Below are 22,260 nucleotides of genomic sequence, written 5' to 3'. Positions count from 1 at the left end.
AGCACACGCCCAGGTGGCGGGCTCATCCCCAGTGGGGGGGGGGGGGGGGGGGGAGAAAGGGGCGTGCAGGAGGCAGCTGATCAATGATTCTCTCTCATCATTGATGTTTCTCTCTCTTTCCCTCTCCCTTCCTCTCTGAAATCAATAAAAATATATTAAAAATAAATAAAAACTGTAATATTCACTGAGATAATTGTAGATTCGCATGCAGTCATAAGTATGAGGGGTCCCTTTAAAAAATGTTTTTATTGATTCTAGAGAGAGAGAAAAAGAGAGGGGAAGAGGGAGAGAAACATTGATCAGTTGCCTCCTGTATGCATACTGACCGGGGACTGAACCTGTAACCTGAGCATGTGCCCTGATAGGGAACTGTGCTGGCGACCTTTTGGTGAACAGGGAAATGCTCAATCAACTGAGCCACACAGACCAGGGCCAGAGGGAGGTCCCTTATACACTTTGTCCAGTTTCTCCCAATGACAACATTTTGCAAAACTATATTATAAACTCACTATTAGCATACTGACAATTATACATTAAATTTTGATAGCCTAACAAACTGCCTTCCAAAAATTCAGAACTAATTTTAAAAGGTGATGACCACTTCTAAATAAAAGTAAAATAATGCTATATTCTTACTTTTTCAGATACTAAATTTTTCTTTATATATTTTTTGCTCCAAGCAATTAAAAATGTAGTAAGAGAGAAAAGAATTACATAGAGAAGAATTGTATAGCATAATTATTTATTAATTATCATATTGTGTTCCATATGAGCAATTACAAAGAAAAAAAATGATGAGGAAAAGAAAATATTAAGCATTCTAGAAGGAAATGGAAACAGTTTTTGTTATCCTTGGGTTTCTTACTCAAAGGAGGCTGAAGAGGGTGCCCGGTTTTTGAGCACCAGCCCACAGGGTGAATATCAGGAGAATCTGCATCTATCCAGTAATCATAGCAACTATTCCAGCCATCAAAGTGAACCTGGACAACAAACAAGAAATTCAGCAATTCAGGTCTGCCCATCGTAATCACAGTCATTCTCTTCTAACTTATATAGTAGGTTTAATACCAAATAAATTGTTTCAATTATTTAAATTACTTCATCCACACTATGAGAAAAGGAGCACTTCTGACCGACCTATCTTTAACTTACCTAACCATCAATAAATACTTTGCCAAAGGCACTTATTTTGAAATACTTCTACAGGTATGTTACATGTACCTCCCAATAAGCAACCTGAATAATTAACATCTTCATAGAAGCAACACCAAATGCCCAATAAATTACTAAAGTAATGCATCAATCAGAAAAGTGAAGTGGTAGGGGAAAGTGGAGAGGCAGGAGAACTTTTGTATACATGGCAAATCTCCTAAAATAATGTTAAAAATACTTTTTAAAAATGCATGCTCTATTAACAATACCCACTTTACACATCAAATGCATTTTTAGCTATTTTTTCCCCTCATAAATAATTACAAGATATCCCAAAGAGGTTTTACAGAGCGGTCAGTGCTACCATCTTTACTAGGCACCAGGTAAAAGGGCTGGTGGTCTTTCAGGCATGGTCACTAAGAATCGGCTGCATATCTTGTAGTATTACATATTTTTTATCTCGTAGGGTGAAAGATATACTGACAGGCTGTATACACAATGCGGCAAACAGTAGGTTTAGAGTTGATTCTTGTATCCTTACTTATTATTAATAATTAGAGGCCTGGTACATGAGATTTGTGCACTTGGGGGGTCCCTCAGCCTGGCCTGTGCCCTCTTGCAGTCTTATCCTTCTGAAAAGTCTACATCTAACAATACCCCATCAAATAACATTAGCGTTCAATTTTTTAAAAAAGAGCATACTACTAGATAGTGAGTTATTCTATTCAGAGGAAATGTCTCTACTATCTATGTAAGAAGTCTTCTCTCAATTATGATTTATTATGTTGAGTGCATGTTTGGAGAAAGAAGATATGACATTAAAAGCTAGTCATAATTAAAGAAAAAATTTATATAGATTAAAGAAAAAAACTGGGTAAATACTGACTTATGAAGATGCACAGACACTTAATTTGCCTAGTCCTGTGGTTTTACTAATTTAATTGCAGGACTTTACAAATTAAAGATCTGTTGAAGATTCCACCCAAGACATCTTGCAACAAAAGGCAAAGCAAAACCACATCAGAAAGCACTCACTTTTATTCGGTGATCATCTGTGTCTGCAACTGTGGCCACTCTAATGAACATGGGATTTCTTTTGTCTATGACCTCCAGCTTCATTTTTTTCTGGAATCCATGTGGAGGTTTCTGCCACAAAAGAAAATTTTATACAGTGAAATTAAGAGGAAGAGAAGGTAGGCTCTCTGTCACAAAAAATAGAATTAAAAAAAAAATAGGATTAAAAAAGATGAGCCATCCAGAAAACCAGCCTTTCAAACCCTCAAGTTTCAAGAATGGCTTTGAACCTCACCCTCCTTTATAACAAACACAATCCCATGACACATGTCCAAACCTAGTCTATTTTTTAAGAGAACATTAAAATGCCAGAATTAAGATGAAGATTAAAGGTGGTAATGAAAGCAAAAAGTTTAATATCTTTTAAAGAAGAAAATTAGCAATCAAAATATACCATATAGAATCACTCTAGTAGGAACAAGAATGAGAATAATATAAAAGGAAATGATCTTGTATTTTGGTAAGTAAACATGCTAATTTATAGCAACAAAATAAAAATAGCACCTCAACTTGCCATAAACAAATGAAAAGGAATGATTAGATATAATTTACTTTAGAAAACAATGGCCTGTCCTGCTTGGTCTTTCAGAATACCTGGCTGGCCCTGGCCAGTGCAGCTCAGTTGGTTGGAGCATCCTACACACCGACTAAAAAAGATGACAGGTTCGATCACCGATCAGGGAACATTCCCTGGTTGTAGGTTTGATCCCCAGTCAGGGCATTTGCAAGAGGCAACCTATCAATGTTTCTCTCTAATATCTATATTTCTCTCTTTCTTCCCCCTCCCTCCTCTGTGTGATATCAATTAAAAAAGAATAACCCTAAAAAAAGATGTTTGTTGTACAAACAACTGACTACATACCAACTCAACCAGAATTATTTTCCAAGGAGCTTTAAAGTACAAAATGGAAGTAATTTTTAGATGCCAACAACAAAAACCATAGTAACAATTTTGACTTTCAAAACTACAAAAATTCAGAAACATCATCCTGGCCTTCTGTTTTCCTCCCATTCCTATTCCAATTCATCAGTACTATCTATCTCTTTCTGTTCTTAAATTTCAATGAATCAACATTATCACCAACACAAACTAATCAAACAGTATAAAATATTCTCTTACCACTTTGAAAGCTCTTGCAGGAGCAGGTAAAGAATTGGTTTCTTCTAAATATTTATCCCAAGAAAAATGTTTCACATTTGAATAACCTAAGAGTTAAAAAAATTAAGTTTAACCAAAATGATAGTGAGAACCAAAAACTGATCTATAATATTATGAAATGCTATCACTATAATACAGGAAGTTATGTTTTAATTACACATAATAATTTTAAACTAGCTCCACATTCAGAACTATTTATAGTAATAAAATTGCTTTCATCTTGATCATGATTTCCCTATTAACTTTTAAATGAAAATTTTATATGTATATGTACAATTTACTGTCTCGGGTAAGAATAGTATTATAACAAGACACCTACAAAAGCACATTAACACACAAACATAAATACCTTTAATCTAGCAACTTTATTTCTAATACTCTAGGAAATTCTCATATATGTATTACAAAGACCATGGTAGATGTGAAAATGTAAATATCAGTTAAATGACCATCACTACAGAACTATGCAAAAAGCTGTATAGCACATATAAAAGAATTTATTAAAAAGAACGAGGCAGATTTATATATACTAATATGTGAAATATTCCAGACATATAATCATATTGTTAGACAAAATAAACATGACAAAATATCATACCATGTCTAAAAGGACCCACCCTTCTCCCCTCCTGCCCCCTGTCCTTTCTCCAGAGTCCAAATTCCATTAGGAAGCCCCAGGTAGCAATGAATGGTAGCCCTGAGCAGGAATTAACGATAGTCTAGTAGGGTGGGAAACATAAAGGGGACTGAAAACACCAGTAAACATATTATAAATAACAGAAGCCAGATTTCTCATGGACTAAAACGAGAGGTATAATTACGCAAAGTGGAAAACCAGAATAAATTCAGTATTGTGAGATATCAATTAGAGCTAATAATAACAATTCATAGTTTTTAATATGTATAAATGACAGAAAAATAAAGATGAATAAATTTTTAAATATTTACATATTTCCTACATCCACTGAGAAGATGGAAGCAGCAATACCCCAACAGTAATGAACGTATCTAGAGTCCAGATCTTACTTTTTAAATATCCTTCTCTAGTAGAAAGGACCATGCAGACTGGGAGAAATGGTTGACTTCAGGGTTGGGTCAGGGAAGGCACAATATTAGCCTAATTGAGCCAGAAAGTAGGATGTTCTTAAAAGGATATGGAAACCAGTTTAAAGTGTCTCCTACTGGCCAAATCTGAGAAAATCTGGACATGAAAATAATGCTAGTAATGAATTATAACCCACTGGTGGCATAAGTAATCTATGGGTCCACACCAATATCAATAAGTTAAATGAATAAATGGGAAGGCAAGAAAGCTATTCTTGGCATAAGAATATCAACTCATATGTACAAGAAGTAATAAAATAAGAAAAACTACCATTTAGCAACTTTCAGAATAATAATTCATACTAGAAATATCAATAGATGCTAAAATCAGTGAGTGACATAGGAGTGAAAAACAGGATATTTATAGACTCTCAAAGCATCTCTCCATAAACTACATTGATGGAAAAATCTAGAAAATACGATCTCAAACAATTAATGGTAAAATCAACCAGTAATGATACAAATTGACATCATGTGCCACCTGAAAGGATGTAAGGAGAACACAGCATGGTTTCTATGATTTCCCTGCCAAAAACGCATAACCTGGGTCTAACCATGAGGAAACACCAAGCAAACCCATATGAAGTAACACTCTACAGAACGAAGAGACTAACCTGCAATCTTCACACACACTGCAGTTATGAAAGTCAAGGGATACAACAACTAAATGCAATGCTTGATCTTTTTGCTATAAATGCCATCTCTGGTACAACTGATAAACTTGAATGGGTCTACAGTAGTATTCTTGCAGCTTTTCTGCACATTTAAAATCATTTTAAAATAAACATTTTAGAGAGTAAATACACAAGGATTTCTGTGTACACACACATTTTACAATATATTTTTAAGGACCCCATCTTCCACAATTTAAGTCGCATTAATACTGACTGTATGTATGTGCATATATAGAGGCAAAGAGGTTTTTCTGGGAAGACATTATCTTTATTTCCACTCTAAACTTTTTTTAAAGTATGTCTTAAATATATAATTTCAATAATTCAAAATAAACATCATTTGAAAAGGCATGAAGACCTTAATTCTAGGGGGAAAAAACAGTAGATTTATTATGTGATTAGACAAAACACAGACATGGCCAGCAAGGGCTCAGGGAACCGATCCACAAAGTAGCAGGGGTGTCAGAGAGCAGCTGATATCAGAGTCCAAGCCAGGAACGTGCCCACAGCAAAAAGGGACTCGAGAAAGAACACCTAGTATGTCATGGAGTGAAAGATTAGAGTAACATCAGTACGGGCCCTACTAACCAGTCGCATTACTTGGAAGGTTTTTTGTTTTTGTTTTTAAACTAATAAAACTGTGTGTATTACAATATACCTATCACAATATTTACCATTTTAATTGTATTTAGGTACATAGTTAGTGGCATTGATTATATTTACAATGTTGTGTGTTTGGCACTTTTTAACATACAATTCTGTATTTTCTTAATTTGCCAAAAGGTATGTATTTTCTTTTCTAATGAATGGTAAAAGTCCATGAAAGCTTTCTGCCTCACATCAGAAGTCAGCAATCATGCTGTACACCACACCTTCCCAGGTACCTAACTCAGTATTGTGAAGACTTAACCAGGAATCTGTTGTTCACTGGTTCTGTTTATTTACCAGATCCTTGATCACGACCAAAAAGGTGGTAAGGAAAAAAATCAGACTGACACCAAATTGGAAAATCTAAAGGAATCCTCAGCCCTAGCCAGTTTGGCTCAGTGAATAGGGCATCAGCCTGCAGACCGAAGGGTCCCAGGTTTGATTCCCGTTAAGGCCCCATAACTTGGTTGCAGGCTCCTTCCTGGCCTGGTCCCTGGTCAGAGCATGTGCAGGAGGCAACCAATCAGTGTTTTTCTTACATCAATGTTTCTGTCTTTCCCTCTCTCTAAAAATCAATGGGAAAATATCCTCGGATGAGGATTAAAGTCCTAAATAATAAAATTAAAGTCCAATATGCATATGGTCATTTCGCCGTGAAGCATAAAAACTGGATCACAGATCAGCAGGAGGGTGGGGCAGCAAGCTACAAGAGAGCAGGGCAGCAAGGTATGAGGGACTGTGGGGGTGCAGAGGGAGTTACAGAGGGCAGGGCAGAAGGGGGGGGAGCTACGGGAGGGTAGCAGCAAGCTACTGGCTACAAGGAGGTGGTGGAGAGCTATAGGAGGAGGCAGGGCAGCAAGCTCTGAGGGGGTCGTGGGGAGGGGGAGCCACAGGAGGTCAGGGCAGTGGACAGAGAGCAACTGGAGGGTGGCAGTGAGCTACTGGCACACGAATCCGTGCACAGGGCTAATAGTAAATAAATAAATAAATAAAAATAAAGGAATCCTCACAAGCAATTTGGATGGTGACGGTGGTGATCATTACTCACCTGCTCCTAATATTACATGAGTCACAGGACACAGGAGAACTGATTAGAAGTCTTTCAGGCAGCACCACCTTTGGGCCATAAAACTACTAATACCTAGCTTTAACACTTTATGATTTATGTAAATATCCTTTCACCTTCAAAAAACGGTTTGGTAAACCAGTGAAGGACAGAAGCTTCTGTTCCTTCACACATGAGAAAACTCAGGAAGTGGGAAGGACTCGCCTGCCCCGTCACAGGAATGGATGGTCCCGAGAAGAAATGTCCAGACACTCAGTGAGATACAGTAAGGAGGAACTGGGGACAAGCCTAAAGACGGAGCCAGCTGTTAGGATGGAGCGAGACAAGTATCTGAAGCTCCAAGCTGAGTCTCTGCTATTTCCATGCTGTGGGCACTATCCACCCAGCAGATCCCAGCAAACCCAGGAGCCATCCTTTCCCTGAGATAATGGAGCCTTCATCACTCACATGCAACCTCTGCAGCTGAGTGACTGCTGGGAGCTATGACCCTGTCTTTTCATAGAGGCAGCAGCCATGGCACCTTACACAGGGATGCTCAGAAACTCAAGGCCTTAATTATGATGGTGAAGCCACAGAATCGGTTCCTTACACATGAAGACAAACACCAATTGACAAAGAAGACTATTTATCAGCAGTTACACTGTTCCCTGTACAAGACAGAGAGAGTGAGCCGAGAGGGCTCTAGGCCGGAGGCTGACAGCTGAAGTACCTGACCACTCCAGGGGGCAGAGAGGTGTTAATCCCCACTATGAAGCTGTGAAACCTACGTTCAGAACCAGGGATCACAACGGAAAAAGGAAAAGTGAATGCGTGAGTTCTGATCTAAGGGGGGGAAAAACGAATCCCATTTCGACGTGCACATTGTGCTTTTTCACAGGATGGACCTTGACACTGGATGGTCCAGGCCCAACCCACAAAGGCTGCCCATATGTCCATCTCTCCAGGCTCGTCAAAGCCTTAGACCAGGGGTCGGCAAACTGCAGCTCGTGAGCCACATGCAGCTCTTTGGCCCCTTGAGTGTTCTAACGCCACTTCTTCAAAATAGACTCGTCCGGGCTGAAAACCGACTTCTGCACATGGGCCAGGAAGTTTCAATCGCACTGTATGTGCATGCCTGCATGTGGTATTTTGTGGAAGAGCTACACTCAAGGGACCAAAGAGCTGCAGGTGGCTTGCAAGCTGCGGTTTGCCGACCACTGTCTTAGACAATTCACTTCTATGGTTAGACAATATATTTACATGTGTATGAATTTAAAGTCTAGCTAGAAATGAATTTCCATTTGAGGAATGAAAGATCTTTTAAAACAGAACTTGCTGTTTTTGCAAACAAGACAAAGGTGGAGAATCTGGAGACTAAGGCACACTTCTATACTTTCAGATTACCGAGTGTCAGCACACTATTGCCTGCAGGCGGGTGGCCTCTTTTTGTGAATCAAGTTTTACTGCAGCACAACCATGCTCATTCATTTACATGCTGTCTGTGGCTGCCTTTGTGTTTCATCTCAACTGAATAGTTGTGAGAGAGACTGTATGGCCTACAAAGTCAGACACAATTACTATCTGGCCCTTTACAGAAAACGTTTCCCGACTTGTGATCTATGAGAACAATATTAGACGTACAGTAGACACAAACCTGGAGGAGTGATAAGGGCTCTTCTATGTTCTTTACACCAACCAACAGGATGAATGTGTGGGCTGGATGCTTCACACCTGTAGATTATATAAATTTAAAAATTGTAACTATCGGGATCAATTGTCAAGTACTAGCAAAAGTAGAAAAACAGTAATTAGAGATTATGAACCATTTATTACAATAGATCTTATTTGGGGGGAAATTGCTAAACCAAAGGATCTTTCACTCACCTAATATATTAATACCAAGAACTGGTCACTGCATGTAAAGGCCATTAGTATGGTCCCTGATAAGAGCCGTTTTAGGGGAACCGGGGCTAGGAAAGGGCAAAAGCCTGACTAGAGGGGGTGTAAAAAGAGGAAGAAAAGATGGAGACCCGCTAGTACAGAAAATAGGCTTTAGGAGTTCTGTTCTTAAAGGAAGCAGAGCTATGAGACACTGGATAGCAAAAGGGAAGCTTGTTTCTTGTTTCTTATGTTGGGAAATATTTAGGGGAAGCTGGCAAAGCACATATGGAAATTCTCTGTTCTATTTTACAAACTTGAAGTTTACTAGTAGAATGACTTCAAAATAACATGTTTTTTTTTGAAAGGATGGGAAATATTACTCTATTTATTCAAGAAATAGACCCTGAGCAACCACCATGATCAGGGCACCATCCAAGGTGCTGAGACTACAACAGCTGTGGAAATAAACAAAAATCCCTGCTCCACTCGGGTACTGTAGGAATAATTCAATAGACAAGGGTGACCTACTGATGCAGAACAACCGACTCAGGGAAGGAGGGGGATACTACGCATGAGGGCAGTGAAGCATCGCCCAGAAACAGAGACGGGCCTGTCTGTGGGCATTGATCAGGAAGGTACCCAGCAGACAAGATATTGGAAGCACTGAACATTCCTTCTGCCTGTATTTTTTTTTTTTTTTTCTTCTCAATGCAATAGGAAGCAAGATTACCAGCTGAGAGAGAATAGGTAAGAGGGTGTGAGGAATCTGAGGAGGGAAAGATAGAAGTGAAATTTAGTGGTCTGGGAGACTGGGTAAGGATTTGTCATAGAATTATAGGGCAGAACTAAGGGCCCACCTGAGGTTAGCGGTCTTGAAGGTGAAGTCAACCCAATCAGTATGGTGTGTGTATGCGCATGTGCGCACACTTGTGTGCCTCTATCTCCAGTTATACTCAATTGCCTAGGCACAGGCACACAGCAGGCAGAAAGTTGGATGCAACCAGAGTTGGGATCTTGCCAGGCTAACACAATATTCACAGAAGTAGCTATAATCCTACATAATAAGAGCCTAATATGCTAAATATCACATAGTCTGTTCAACCAATCAAAGCATAAAATGATCATGATATGCTAAGGCTAGTCAATGGTTTGCTATGATGTGCACTGACTACCAGAGGTTAGACACTTCAACTGGCAGGTTAGCTTGCTGCTGAGGTCCAGCCAATTGGGACTGAGTGAGATGGGCCAGACATGCCCAGGAACCCTTCCATGGTCCCTCCCTGGCTGACCAACCTCCCATGTCCCTTGCTGGCCCTGATTATGCACTGGTGGGGCCCCTCAGCCTGCACCCTCTTGCAATCTGGTACTCCTCAGGGGATGTCAGAGAGCCAGTTTCAGTCCAATCCCTCTGGCCAGAACTAGGGACCCCACTGGTGCACAAATTTGTACACTGGGCTTCTAATAGTATTACAAAATAGATAGTTATATAGAAGCATATCACAATATCTTCTTTTAAAAATTGGTAGAACATTTCCCATCTATATTCTCAAAGATAATAGGCATAATTAAGTTAAAAAAAAAAATCGAAGTCAAAATACTTCAAGAAAATACTATTCAATACATCTCCCTCTTAGAAATTTATATAACATATCATTAGCATATTGGACTGGGAAGTTATGTTATAAACAAACCAGTTTCAAATGACTTAACCCAGCATTTCCTAAAGATATTTCACTGTGAAATGCAACTTTGGTGGGCAACCTCTTAGCATCGTGTGGAACAGCAATGTTCTGCAGAACACAATCTAGGAAATGTGGATCTAAGGATGCCAAAGACTCCAATCTGGCTTTATAAACCAGATCTGTTGAGTCCACCCTGAAAGATCAGAACATCTTAAACCAGTCCTCTAGACGGGGAACTAGAAGATAGAAAGACAAGAAGGTAATGGTGGTTGGAGTTTCTGGAGAATAAAAGTCTTCCAAGCAATAAAAATAAAGAACTTTCTAAGAAAGAATTTAAGTGAATTACATTAACATATAGGCACCACTTTTCAAATCAACCTTTCTGAGTGAATCGTGAAGAGTAACCGAAGGTGCGTTTATATAAACCCAACTAAATGCTGATTTTTCTCAAAATTATTTTAGTAGAAAATCTCTTTAATTGTATAATCAAAGCTTATTCTTTTCTTCCTTTATTTACATATCTCCTACCCACCCTACCCCACACTATTTATATTTTAATCCTTACACCATCAAGGATATGTTTATTGATTACAAGAGGAGAGAGAGAGAGAGAGAGAGAGAAGGAGAAAGGGGGGGTGGGCATCTGATGTGAGAAATACCAATCTGCTACCTCCCATTCGTGTCCCCAACGGGGATCAAACCTGCAACCCTTTGGTGTACAGATGACACTCCTACCAACTGGAGCTATTCACCAGGGAACAGTATTATTTTTCTTAACCTATACATGAGGGTTACAGATATAGGGTTACAGATGTATTTAGAAATGTGAGAGGAAAACAAGCACTGTTAGGCCTACAAGTTCCTACAGCAACTGAGACATTCCTCACAATACATATTTTCATAAAGTATATTTTAATTACACAATTTTTTTACATACATTGTTATAAACTGTATAGACAAAGCTGTGGAGCACTATTTCCAGCTATACTATTCTTTTTCCCAAGATAATCATTTGGCTATTATTAGTAATGAAACATTACCTTTATTTTTACGAAGCTTTTTATTTTAGGGTCAGCTGTTAATTAAAATAGGGCTCATTTAAAATGAGAAAAGAAATAAGAACAAAAGAAATATGTAACATTTGTTTAACTTTTTCTTCCCAATGTAATTATCAAGGATTTTTTATAATTATCTGCCAGGCTCATGGTGATTAAAGTAATTAGACATTACTTTAGACATTAGACATTACTAATTCTTTTGATCTTTCTATTAGGTTTCTCTGTAAGTTGCAAATAAGAAAAATACTGTGGTATGTTTTGGCCACGTATTCCTAAACTATACCTGAATCTTATATAATAAGGTTTTAATGTTACCTAAATATTGATCAAAGTCACCATTTAACATAAACAAGGAAGCCATAATTTCATGTCACAAAGAAAATGAAAACAGCCCTATGTGTTACTAGTTTACTTAAACTCTCTCCATAAGCAGACAAGACTTCATTCAGAAGTGGGAATGCTGCGGAATCCTTTCTGCTACTATTGTAACACAAGTCATCTTAGTCCCATCTAGTGTCCAAAAGCAGAAATGTAACCAAGAAGAAATATAATGAAAAACAGCTAATGTAAAAAATCTTTAATTTTCCTTCCTTCCTTCCTTCCTTCCTTCCTTCCTTCCTTCCTTCCTTCCTTCCTTCCTTCCTTCCTTCCTTTTTTTGTTTTTTTTTGGGGGGAGGAAGAGTGTTAAGTATATCATTAAAGAAATCCACTTCAAAAAATTTTTGAAGTCCATTTCACATGTAAGTGCAAATTAATCAAGAATGAAGGCTGCTAAGATCCAATCAGACCCAGACTGGCAGATAATAATGGAAATAATAATTTATGAAAAAATCCATGTTTATACTATAAGGATAGAGTGAGCAGACATTAAGATCCTTATTTTATGGAAACAGAAAGAGGTTAAATGATTCCACCAAGTCCTCATGTTGGAAAGAAAAAGACCCTGGTTTTATCGGGCACAGCCAAAAGCTAAATAAAACCAATGCACACAGCACTGGGCTCCACAGATCTAGGCAGAGAGACAAAAACAGTTTCAAGACACTTACATAAGGAAAACATCAAAGTCCTCATTCCAAGCAATAATGGTTTAGCTTCTTGAAGAAACACAGGACACTTGGCTCTCCCACTCCCTAAACCCAGAGCACGAGACTGTCAGTTTACTTTCTGGTGCCACACTTTCCTGGCTCCCACATGTGCTGACTCTGCAGAGCCTCCATCACTCCGTCTTACTACCAGCCCCTGGACCTCATGAGGCTGAGTCAGCGAGTCCTCCTTTGATCCCCAATTCATTTCCAATCCCATTCCCCATACCAGTTGTTTTCAGTATTATGCATTTCCTTCTTAAAACTCGATTGGGCCCTAGAATCTGAACAGAATTAAACAGAAACCCAGGGGTAAGCCATAAAGTGTTGGCGTGTGGACTGAAGGGTCCCCAGTTTGATTCTGGGCAAGGGCATGCACCTCGGCTGCAGGCTCAATCCCTGGCCCTGGTCGGGGCGTATGCAGCAGGCAACCAATCCATGTGTCTCTCTCACATTGATGTTTCTCTCTGCCTCTCCCTTACACTCTCTCTAAAACAAATATATAAACAAACAACAAAAAAACAAAAAACCACCCAAAAACTAAAAATCCCAATATGAAAATATAAAGATGCCATCTCATTATCCTAGTGTGTTTTCCTTTAATTTCTTCATTTTCTCCAGGCTGAGAGTGAAGAGAGTTTATCTTATCTTAAGGTTAGCCTGGTGTCCCTAACTGTCCGCAGTCTGGATAGCTCCCCTCTTTCCGGCCACTCCGCACACCTGCCTCTGGAGTCCCCATCCCCTCAGCCCTCCAGCCCCCCAGCCCTCCAGGGCCTGCCCAAGATGCAGGCAAGCCTCAGATGGCAGCTGCCCAGCCGCCCAGGGTCACACGAGGCTCAGGTAACCAGGGCTGGCTGAGGCTTGTGTTGCCAGCAGTGGCAGCAGCAGAGGTGTGATGTGGACATTGCATTCCCCTGATCACCAGGTTGCCTCCCGCCCTTTGAGGGCTCCCAGACTGTAGTATTTAATTGCACCAGGCCTCTAGTATTTAATAAGGCTGGAGAAATTCCAGTGCACTTAAGCAATTTTCAATATGCCTCAATTGCATATTGATGAAGAGAACACTGTATTCTTTTTCTGATAATTAACAAAATATAACTTCATATAAACAGTTAAAAGTATAAATTTTCAGAGTACATTCCATCCTAAAAATGATTATTTTGTGCTCTTAAAAGTACAAAATCAGAGCTACGAGAGATCATTCTTTTTTTCTCTGCTCTTTCTAAAAAAGGACTGATTTCTTCTACTCTCTAGGCATCAAAGAAAAGTGACTGTGAAAAATTCTTCTAGATTTCCTCATCACTATTATCCAGGAGTATATTGAATAGATCTTATATCAAATAAACTTACACTTTAAAAACCCTGTAATACTTATAAGACCACAAAAATAACTCAACATTCAGGCAAAACCTAAAAACAAAACCATTCTCCCTAAATGAATCAGAACTTCAAAAACAAAAAGCTCTCATTTCAACAAATCATTTTATTTTTTCCATCATCATTATCCTCTCTCTGTCCTCTTCCACCTCCACCCACTCCTTACCCCTGCAATCACCACACTGCTGTCCATGACAATGAGTTCTCTCTTATTTTTTTCTTTTTTGCTCAATCCCTCTAATAATTGCTTTAAAGTTTCATTTAGTAAGCCAAGGACTAGACCCTCGTCATCACATTGGTACTGTCATCATCACAGCACATCAAACACAGGTGAGGAGACACGGATATGACCCAGAAGGGACAGACTGACATTATTTCTAAATTTACAGTTTCTCACCCATTCACTCACTGAAGATCAATACAGATAATTTTAAGTGAAACAAAACCACCAATTTACAGGGAATATGAAGAACAGAAAAACATGGTAAGCTACATGACAAGGATTCAATCAGCAAACTCAGACTGTGGGAGACTCAATAGGATAAACAACCTGGCTTCTTCAGTAATAGTTATAAGGAGAAGGAAAAGATACAGAGGAATTAGAATATATACATGAGAAAAGATCAAGAGGCCCTGCTGGTGTGGCTCAGTTGGTTGAGTGCCAAAACCTATATCGAAGGTTGCTGGTTTGATTCCTGGCCAGGGTATATGCACATGTTGCAGGCTCCATCACCAGTAGGAGGCAGCTGATTACTATTTCTCTCTCACACTGATGTTTCTCTCTCTCCCCCCTCCCTACCTCTCCCTCTAAAATCAATAAAAACATGTTTTTTTTTTTAAAAAGATCCAAGAGGCAAATCCAAGAAATCACAAAGTATACACCTCATTTGAACCTAGAACCATTGAACTAAAATAAAGCCCAACACAATTGGGGGGAATGCTTGCATTTAGTAACATGATAGCATTTATAGCATTATATATTTAGAAAAGAAGAATCTATCTTTAGAAGTTACATAATGAAATATTCACAGATGACATGTTATGATATCTGGAAGTTGCTTTAGAACAATCCTGGAATTGAGATTTTAGGAGTAAGAATGCAGAGAAGACATGAGTGGATATAAATTGGTAAGTGCTGGTGCTGTGTAATGGTGGCAGGAGGGTCACTCTATTACTCTACTTTTGTACATGCTTGAAATGGTCTATATTTCAACAAAGGTTTTCATTGCAAACTGAATAAAAAGATATCCACTGAGGAAAGATTATTATGCTTTGCAGAAAAAATCTGCGGAAAAACACACCAGATGTTCAAAAATAATTGATTCTGTGATGTAAACACACAATTATCTATATCTTAAAAATTCTATAGAAAGCATATGTAACATATAATAAAAAGGATTTTTAAATCGAATAGCAAATTATTTTCACTATCTCTTTTTAAAACTAATGCAGTAAAATTGATGAGTATCTAAAAATCCGAGATATCTATCACTTCTCTAAAATTTTATCATTTCAAGTTTTCTCTAGAAGGAACTAAACACTTCAGAAATGCCTTTCATCAGGAAACTAAATTATAATGATCAATGAACATGAATTGGATATGGAAAATCATTGCTTCAATTACTTAATCAAAATATAATGACTTTATTATAATCTACCTATCTATATAATCTATCTATATAATAGAGGAATATGCAAATTAGCTGAGACACAGTAAAGTCTCAACTGAACAGCAGGGCCCTGGGGCTGAATGGCGCCTGGCCAGGGAGAGGGACCTCAGGCCTCGTCCGTTGCCCTGAGTGGTTTGATGGGGGACCTCAGGCTGTGGCCCCCTACCCTGGTCCCAGGCTGGGAGATCTTACGTTATGCCACCCACACTGGTGCCTGGCCAGGAGACCTCAGGCTGCGACCCCGGCCTCAGCATTGGGCTGGGGGACTTGAGGTTGCACTCCCTGCTTGGTGGGGTTTGATGGGGGACCTGAGGCCACCCAGAGGGGCTTGATGGGAGTGGGGCCGACCGGGTCTGGATCTCCTGTGTTTTTGAAGCCCGTGTGGGTGGTGGCGGGGACTTGACTTTGGGTCCCTTGGCGTGCCCCAGACTCTGATAGGAGGGCGATTTTCATATACATTTTACTAATGTTCTTTCATCTCTGACACTTCTATTACAGAAAAAAGGCAAATAGCAATATTAAAATATTTCCTCTAATTAATCCCCTTTTAATGTGCACAAATTTTGTGCACCAGGCCACTACTTATTTTATAATTATAATTTTATAATATGTTGCTCCTGCTACATTATGTAGTATATCCAAACACAATAAGGATTAAAAACAATATTCCTCAATTACTATATTTGTATTCAGTCATTGTAAATGGTTAAATTAGCTATAGACATAAAAATATGAGAGATAGATGAAAATAGTTTTCTAAAAAATAAGGGATGACACCCAAGCCTGAAGGAGGAAACTGTGAGTCTATGTGGGTCACGTGTGAGCATTTGTTGGGATGGCGTGTGCAAACCGCACTTCCACAGCAGAAAGCCAACTAAAAGGCAAATCACAAAGTAGAACTGAAGGGTGTTATTTAGAAATGCATGCCGTAGGGTACAGGAAAAAGTTTAAAGATCTGAAGTAGAAAAGAGTGGGGCAGCATATTATTTTCTGTTCAGACTTTGATTGCAATTGTTTTTAAACCATGCACCTGGTTTACCTGGATAAACACTAAATTAGAAAAAGCACACACTGCAATGGAAAAATGGCTCACCAATAGTCATAGCTCTCATCCCAGTTGTCAAAATGTACCAGGAAACGATTGTCCACCATATCTGTTACCGTAGCAACACAGATAAATGCAGGGTTCTTTTTGTCTACAGCTTCAAGCTTCATTCCAACTCGGAAGCCTGATGGGATCACGGTCTATGAAACACACAGATTTAATTAGCGATAAGCACACACTCATTGGTGAGCCCACACCCTCCCTGCACCTCTGGGTGAAGGCCTGGCACCCACCAGCTGTCTCCACACCATTGAAGACTCAACCACCAGCTTTACAGCAGGGTCACTTTCCAACAGGAGCAGTAAGAAAAATGCCCTGTTGCTACACCCAATTAACTGTCCCAATTAACTATGGGGAACTCAAAACTAAAACACCCTCAGCCTCTCAGAGTTTAATTAATATTAACGTGTGTTTTGGTACCTTAGACGATTATATTAGTTAGGCAAGTCTGATTCACCAAGTTCCCTTTCTGTTTTTCTCTTCCTTGATTATAGAGTCAACAATGAAAGTTATTTCACACGAAATACGCACTTAGTAAGTTAAAAATGTGTGTGAGTCAGTACACATTCACTCCCACTTCTGAAAAGATTTCTCAAAAGAGTACTGAAAGTAGGTCATCTTCATAAATGAACTGGCTGTTAATATATATATATAGCTATTTATTCAATAGTTTGTAATATAAGGAAATCCACAAATCATTAGCCATCTGGGACATGGACCCAAGATAATAAAAAATTCAATAAAATTTAGTGCGTAAAGGGCAGCAAAATGTAAACTTTCCTTATAATCTTTTGTGAGGGAAAATAGTATTCTCAGGAAGTGTACTTGGGCATCAATTATGCCCATCACAATCCTACTGACCATCTAAAAATAAAATCCTCTGCCCGGCCAGTGTGGCTCAATGGTTCAGCGCTGACCTTTGAACCAGGAGGTTACAGTTCAATTCCAGGTCAGGGCACATGCCTGGGTTGCAGGCTTGCTCTCCATTATGGGGCATGCAGGAGGAAGCCAGTCAATGATTCATTCTCTCTCTCTCTCTCTCTCTCTCTCTCTCTCTCTCTCTCTCTCTCCCCCTCTCCCTCTCCCTCCTTCTTTGAAATCAATAAAAATATAATTAAAAATAAATAACAATAAAATCCTTCTGACTAGACTGAAAAATACTGACACTATCTTAATTATTTTAAGCAAAATAGATGCTGTCTCTCTTTTTAGTATAAATACACCACTGTCATTACAAACTGTAGATGGCCCGGTACCTGAAAATGTTAGAATTTCGTCCTGGCTGAATTGAAGAAGCAGTCACTGATGCTACAAAGATACTTTGTAGCATACTTTTAAGTCCTGAAATTATCTATCAGAGACCTGACCATAAATATTTGAGTATTCTAAGGTAGAGGAAACTACAAAAATTAATTGCTTCTTAGATACCAATCACATAACCCAAGATTAAGTTGTGTGCTTAGCAAAGCACAGAATTTAAGAAGATGGTGCAAAGCAGTTAATCAAATCCCCAACTGAAGTCTTCATCAGAGAAGCAGGCAGGGTAGAGGAAACTTGGGAGTAGTGAGAGCAGGCCACTGGGGTTTCCACCTAACTGCCCTTGTCTTGACAGAAAATACCTCTTAACAATGCAGAATTTACATTCCGGCAATTAAGCTACCCTCTCAATTAAGCTGCTTTAAAATATTAACGTGGCTCATTTGATTTCTATTACACACGCCCTTCAGTTCTCTAATTCGACCAGGCTTATGTTTAGTTTGATCAGAGAATCTTGTAGCCATTCCATTGATGCTGAAAACAACAGGTTAAAATCATTTCCCAAATGGAGGGCATTTGGACGGGGGCTGGGAAGAACGTCTCTAATCCTCATATATGTTGTCATTTGGAGGGAATGTTACGGAAACATTACTGCCTTTCCACATTCTCACTCGCTGTTACCTGACTAATGGATCTGCAAGAAGGAACAGGTCACACTCTAAGTGGGGGAGGGTGTGTATGCCCTGGTCCAATGCTCCTGGGTTTGGGTGGTGGGGCAGGAAGGGCCAGTAATCTCATTTGATAGCAGTTATAGGGCATGTAATTGAACCCTTACCAGTTACAAAGACAATATTTTGGTTTTCTACCTGATTGCTCTCTGTTCTTTCCAATTTGATCAGAACTTGGGCCAGGAAGAAGAATGTAAGGTATCAGGCCTCCTCAGAGATATCAAATGTAATGGGAAGTAGTAATACAGGTCAAGGAGGAGAAAGCACACACACACACATCGGATGGTGCTGCCGTTACACTGAAAATAAAGCTAGAAGCTAGGGTGAAGGCGAATCATAGTCTCTAGCATACAAATCCAAACAGGGCTCCATTCGTCTCACCATGTGAATCCCACTGCTGCAGTACCCTGAGCAGATGACAGTAACAATAAAGTATCCCATCTATTTACTGTTTTATGCACCTTAACTGTAAATTACACCTGCATTTTGTACTATGTTGCCTGCTACTATTCAATAAAAAAGACAACCATGATATGGCTATAAAAAAGAAATTTACTTAGGAAGATTTTAAGCTAATTTTAAAGTTTAATTAAGGTAAGAGTACTCTATTTACCAAAGCAATAAAATTTGTTATAGTTTCTTGCTCTCACTTGGAATTTATCCTACACACAACAGCCACTTTTTTTTTTTTTTTTAAGAAAAAGTATTTTGGATGTACTTACTATATTCTGATTCTCAAATAATGACTTAGGAGCAGCCTGAGCTTTACATGTCTTCAGGTAAGTCTGCCAATTAAATTCTTCTTCTTTATAACCTAGAGCAAGAACATATAAACAGACTTAGTGACATAGCAAAATATTTCACACTTAGTTTTCCATTCTCACTTTTAAAAAAAATATATTTTTTTATTGATTTCAAGTAGGGAGAAAGAAATAGAAACATCAACAATGAGAGGCAATCATTGATTGGCTGCCTCCTGCACGCCCCCTACTGGGAACTGAGCCTGCAATCTGAGCATGTGCCCTTGACTGGAATTGAATCTGGGCCCCTTCAGTCCACAAGCCGATGCTCTCTATTCACTGAGCCAAACCAGCTGGGGCCTATTCCCACTTTTATCTGTAATTCAAACATGCGAAAATCAGATCAAGTCATTGTTTTTAAAATACACTTTTATTGACTTCAAAGAGGAAGGGAGAGGGAGAAAGAGACAGAAACATTGGTGAGAGAGAATCACCAATCGGCTGCCCTGGGAATCGAACCCATAACCCAGGCAAGTGCCCAGACCAGAAATGGTACTGTGACCTCCTGGTTCATAAGTTGATGCTCTACCACTGAGCCACACTGGCAGGGCCAAGTTGTTTTTTTAAACAGAAAAAATTTAAATCATAATTCACAACTATGCATTTTCATACACAGGTTGTGTTTATTTACAACAAATTATACTATTTTCTTTTCAATTCTGAATAAATAGTAATGGATATAACGAAAAGGTGTAAGGAAGTAAATACATATTATACTCAGGTACGCTCTTTTATTACCGGGCCATTTCTATCAATATTTAGGTAGAACAGTAGGGTAGTGACCTGGAGTAGTCAAATTCTTTATTTTTCCCTTACCTATTCTATTTCAGGAGACTAACTTGTAAGAACTAATGGGAAGCTGGAAAAATAGTAATACAACAGATTAAATCTTTTTGGCCTATCACCACAGGATTGATAATTCAAGATTTATGTAGTAAGCATGTTGGTAAATTAGAATGGAAATGTTCTTGCCTTAATTTTCACAATTTCATGCTTAATGTTGATAAAGCCAACCTTTCCTTACAGAAAGGAAATTTAGCATTTCATCTTATCAGTTCTCTGCTACTCCCATTAAAAAGCATGAAAAGAACAGCTAATAAGTCACCATATATATGCAGTCAATTCATCTAAAGATTTACAGATTTTCTTTTTTACCCTCATTTTTTTTTTGTATGTTTTTGTTTAATCCCTCAGCTATTTGAAAATATCATCCTGTGGAATTGGAGAGCATCATGCTGAGTGAAATAAGCCAATCAATGAAAGAGAAACACCACATGACCTCACTCATTTATGGATAATAAAGAACATTATAAACTGATGAACCAAAAGATAGATATAGAGACACTAAAGCAACAAGCAGACTGTCAATTTACAGTGGGGAGGGGAGGGAGATCTGGGGGAGATAATAGATCAACCGAAGGACTTATATACATGCATATAAGTACAACCAATGGACATAAAACTCTGGGGAGGGAGGGTGTGTATGGGAGGGAGGGAAGAGGGCAAAAAAAAAAATCAACAAAATATATTTTAAAAAAAATAATTAAAAAAAAAAAAGAAAAGAAAAGAAAATGCCATCCTGCTATCAATTTTTCACTTACAACCAAAGGATGCTATTAAAAAACAATAACTGTGAGACAGGTCCAAAATATCAAACTAGTAACAGGGATCTTTTGTATCATATTAACACTACTATTGCAATAGCTGAAAAAGGAAGGAAATATGCCATTATTAAACATAGAAATGGACTGAAAGATGGTATCTGTTGAAAACATGAAACAGGCAAAATTATTGGCAGACTGTAAAGAACTCAATTATAAAAAAAAAAATTACTATTAGTTCAACCACCGTCTAAACCAATTTTTAGTGTTATATTGTCTTTTCCAATCTGCTAAATATTGTCATCTATATATTCAATGCATGATTTCTTGAAATTTCATATACATTAAAATATGAATAAGTAAACTTAATTTTGTAAACAAGTTAGAAGTAATTTTTCAAATCAGCTTTTTCAATCTTTAGCTAAAATTTTTTTGTACTCAAAATAAAGTCAAAATTAAGTATCTTGCAAATGTTATTTTATATGCAAATGAGAAGGATATAGTTTATTCTCTTGAATAGAATTCTACTTTTTTTTCCTTTCACTCTAATGAATGTATTTGTTCATCAAGCTTGAATTTGGACCTATCTGAATTATAGAGCTTGAATTCTTAAAAATTCTAAATCAACAGGTAAAAATGTTTTTATAGAATTTAAAATATGAAACCAAAAAGTGACAATACCTTTGGGAGGGTGCAGCTTATGGCCAGTTTTCTCACACCACCCAACTGGGTGAATATCCAGAGCGTCTGCATTAACCCAGAAGTCATAGCAATCAGGATACCCGTCAAAGTGCAGCTTTATCCGGTATCCACAAACCTGGAATAGGTGACGGTTGATGAATTAAAAAACAAAAAACACATGCAGAATGCGGTGTGCATGTGCATCCAGCATGATACCACTTATGTTCATCAAAGCACCCTCATTAACAGCAGCAAACACCCGACAAAATCCAAAGGACAAGGCTCTTATGTACATGGGAAAGGCTGGGCTGCAGTGTTCTGGCTTCATCCCTGGTTACTCAGGAGCATGGATAGATATGAGATGAAAAACACTTTTCCCACATGTACACATCCCCTCTCATTCGCGCATCACTGTGGGGGGGGCTGGCATGGAAGCAGCGGGCCCAGCACAGCAGCCGCACGGCTCCTGCAGTCCCAGAGCA

The 22,260-nt window shown here is 38.5% G+C and overlaps 1 protein-coding gene across 9 annotated transcripts in view; it reads right to left on the bottom strand.

Annotated features, from left to right (window-relative positions):
* L3MBTL3 (L3MBTL histone methyl-lysine binding protein 3) overlaps positions 1 to 22,260 on the bottom strand; it is an 86,326-nt gene that overhangs the window by 21,037 nt on the left and 43,029 nt on the right. For all 9 annotated transcript variants that reach the window (XM_036414319.2, XM_036414316.2, XM_036414309.2 and 6 more), the window contains 7 exons: positions 21,779 to 21,914; positions 19,419 to 19,510; positions 16,700 to 16,851; positions 8,511 to 8,587; positions 3,347 to 3,432; positions 2,188 to 2,298; positions 866 to 980 (listed from right to left, as the gene is read on the bottom strand). In XM_036414319.2, coding sequence (XP_036270212.1) covers positions 866 to 980; positions 2,188 to 2,298; positions 3,347 to 3,432; positions 8,511 to 8,587; positions 16,700 to 16,851; positions 19,419 to 19,510; positions 21,779 to 21,914 — 769 coding nt within the window. The remainder of the gene's footprint in view (positions 1 to 865; positions 981 to 2,187; positions 2,299 to 3,346; positions 3,433 to 8,510; positions 8,588 to 16,699; positions 16,852 to 19,418; positions 19,511 to 21,778; positions 21,915 to 22,260) is intronic.

The sequence above is a fragment of the Pipistrellus kuhlii genome, unplaced genomic scaffold, assembly GCF_014108245.1.
Source record: "Pipistrellus kuhlii isolate mPipKuh1 unplaced genomic scaffold, mPipKuh1.p scaffold_m20_p_5, whole genome shotgun sequence".
NCBI classification, from domain to species: domain Eukaryota; kingdom Metazoa; phylum Chordata; class Mammalia; order Chiroptera; family Vespertilionidae; genus Pipistrellus; species Pipistrellus kuhlii.
This window is presented reverse-complemented; position numbering and strand designations above follow the sequence as displayed.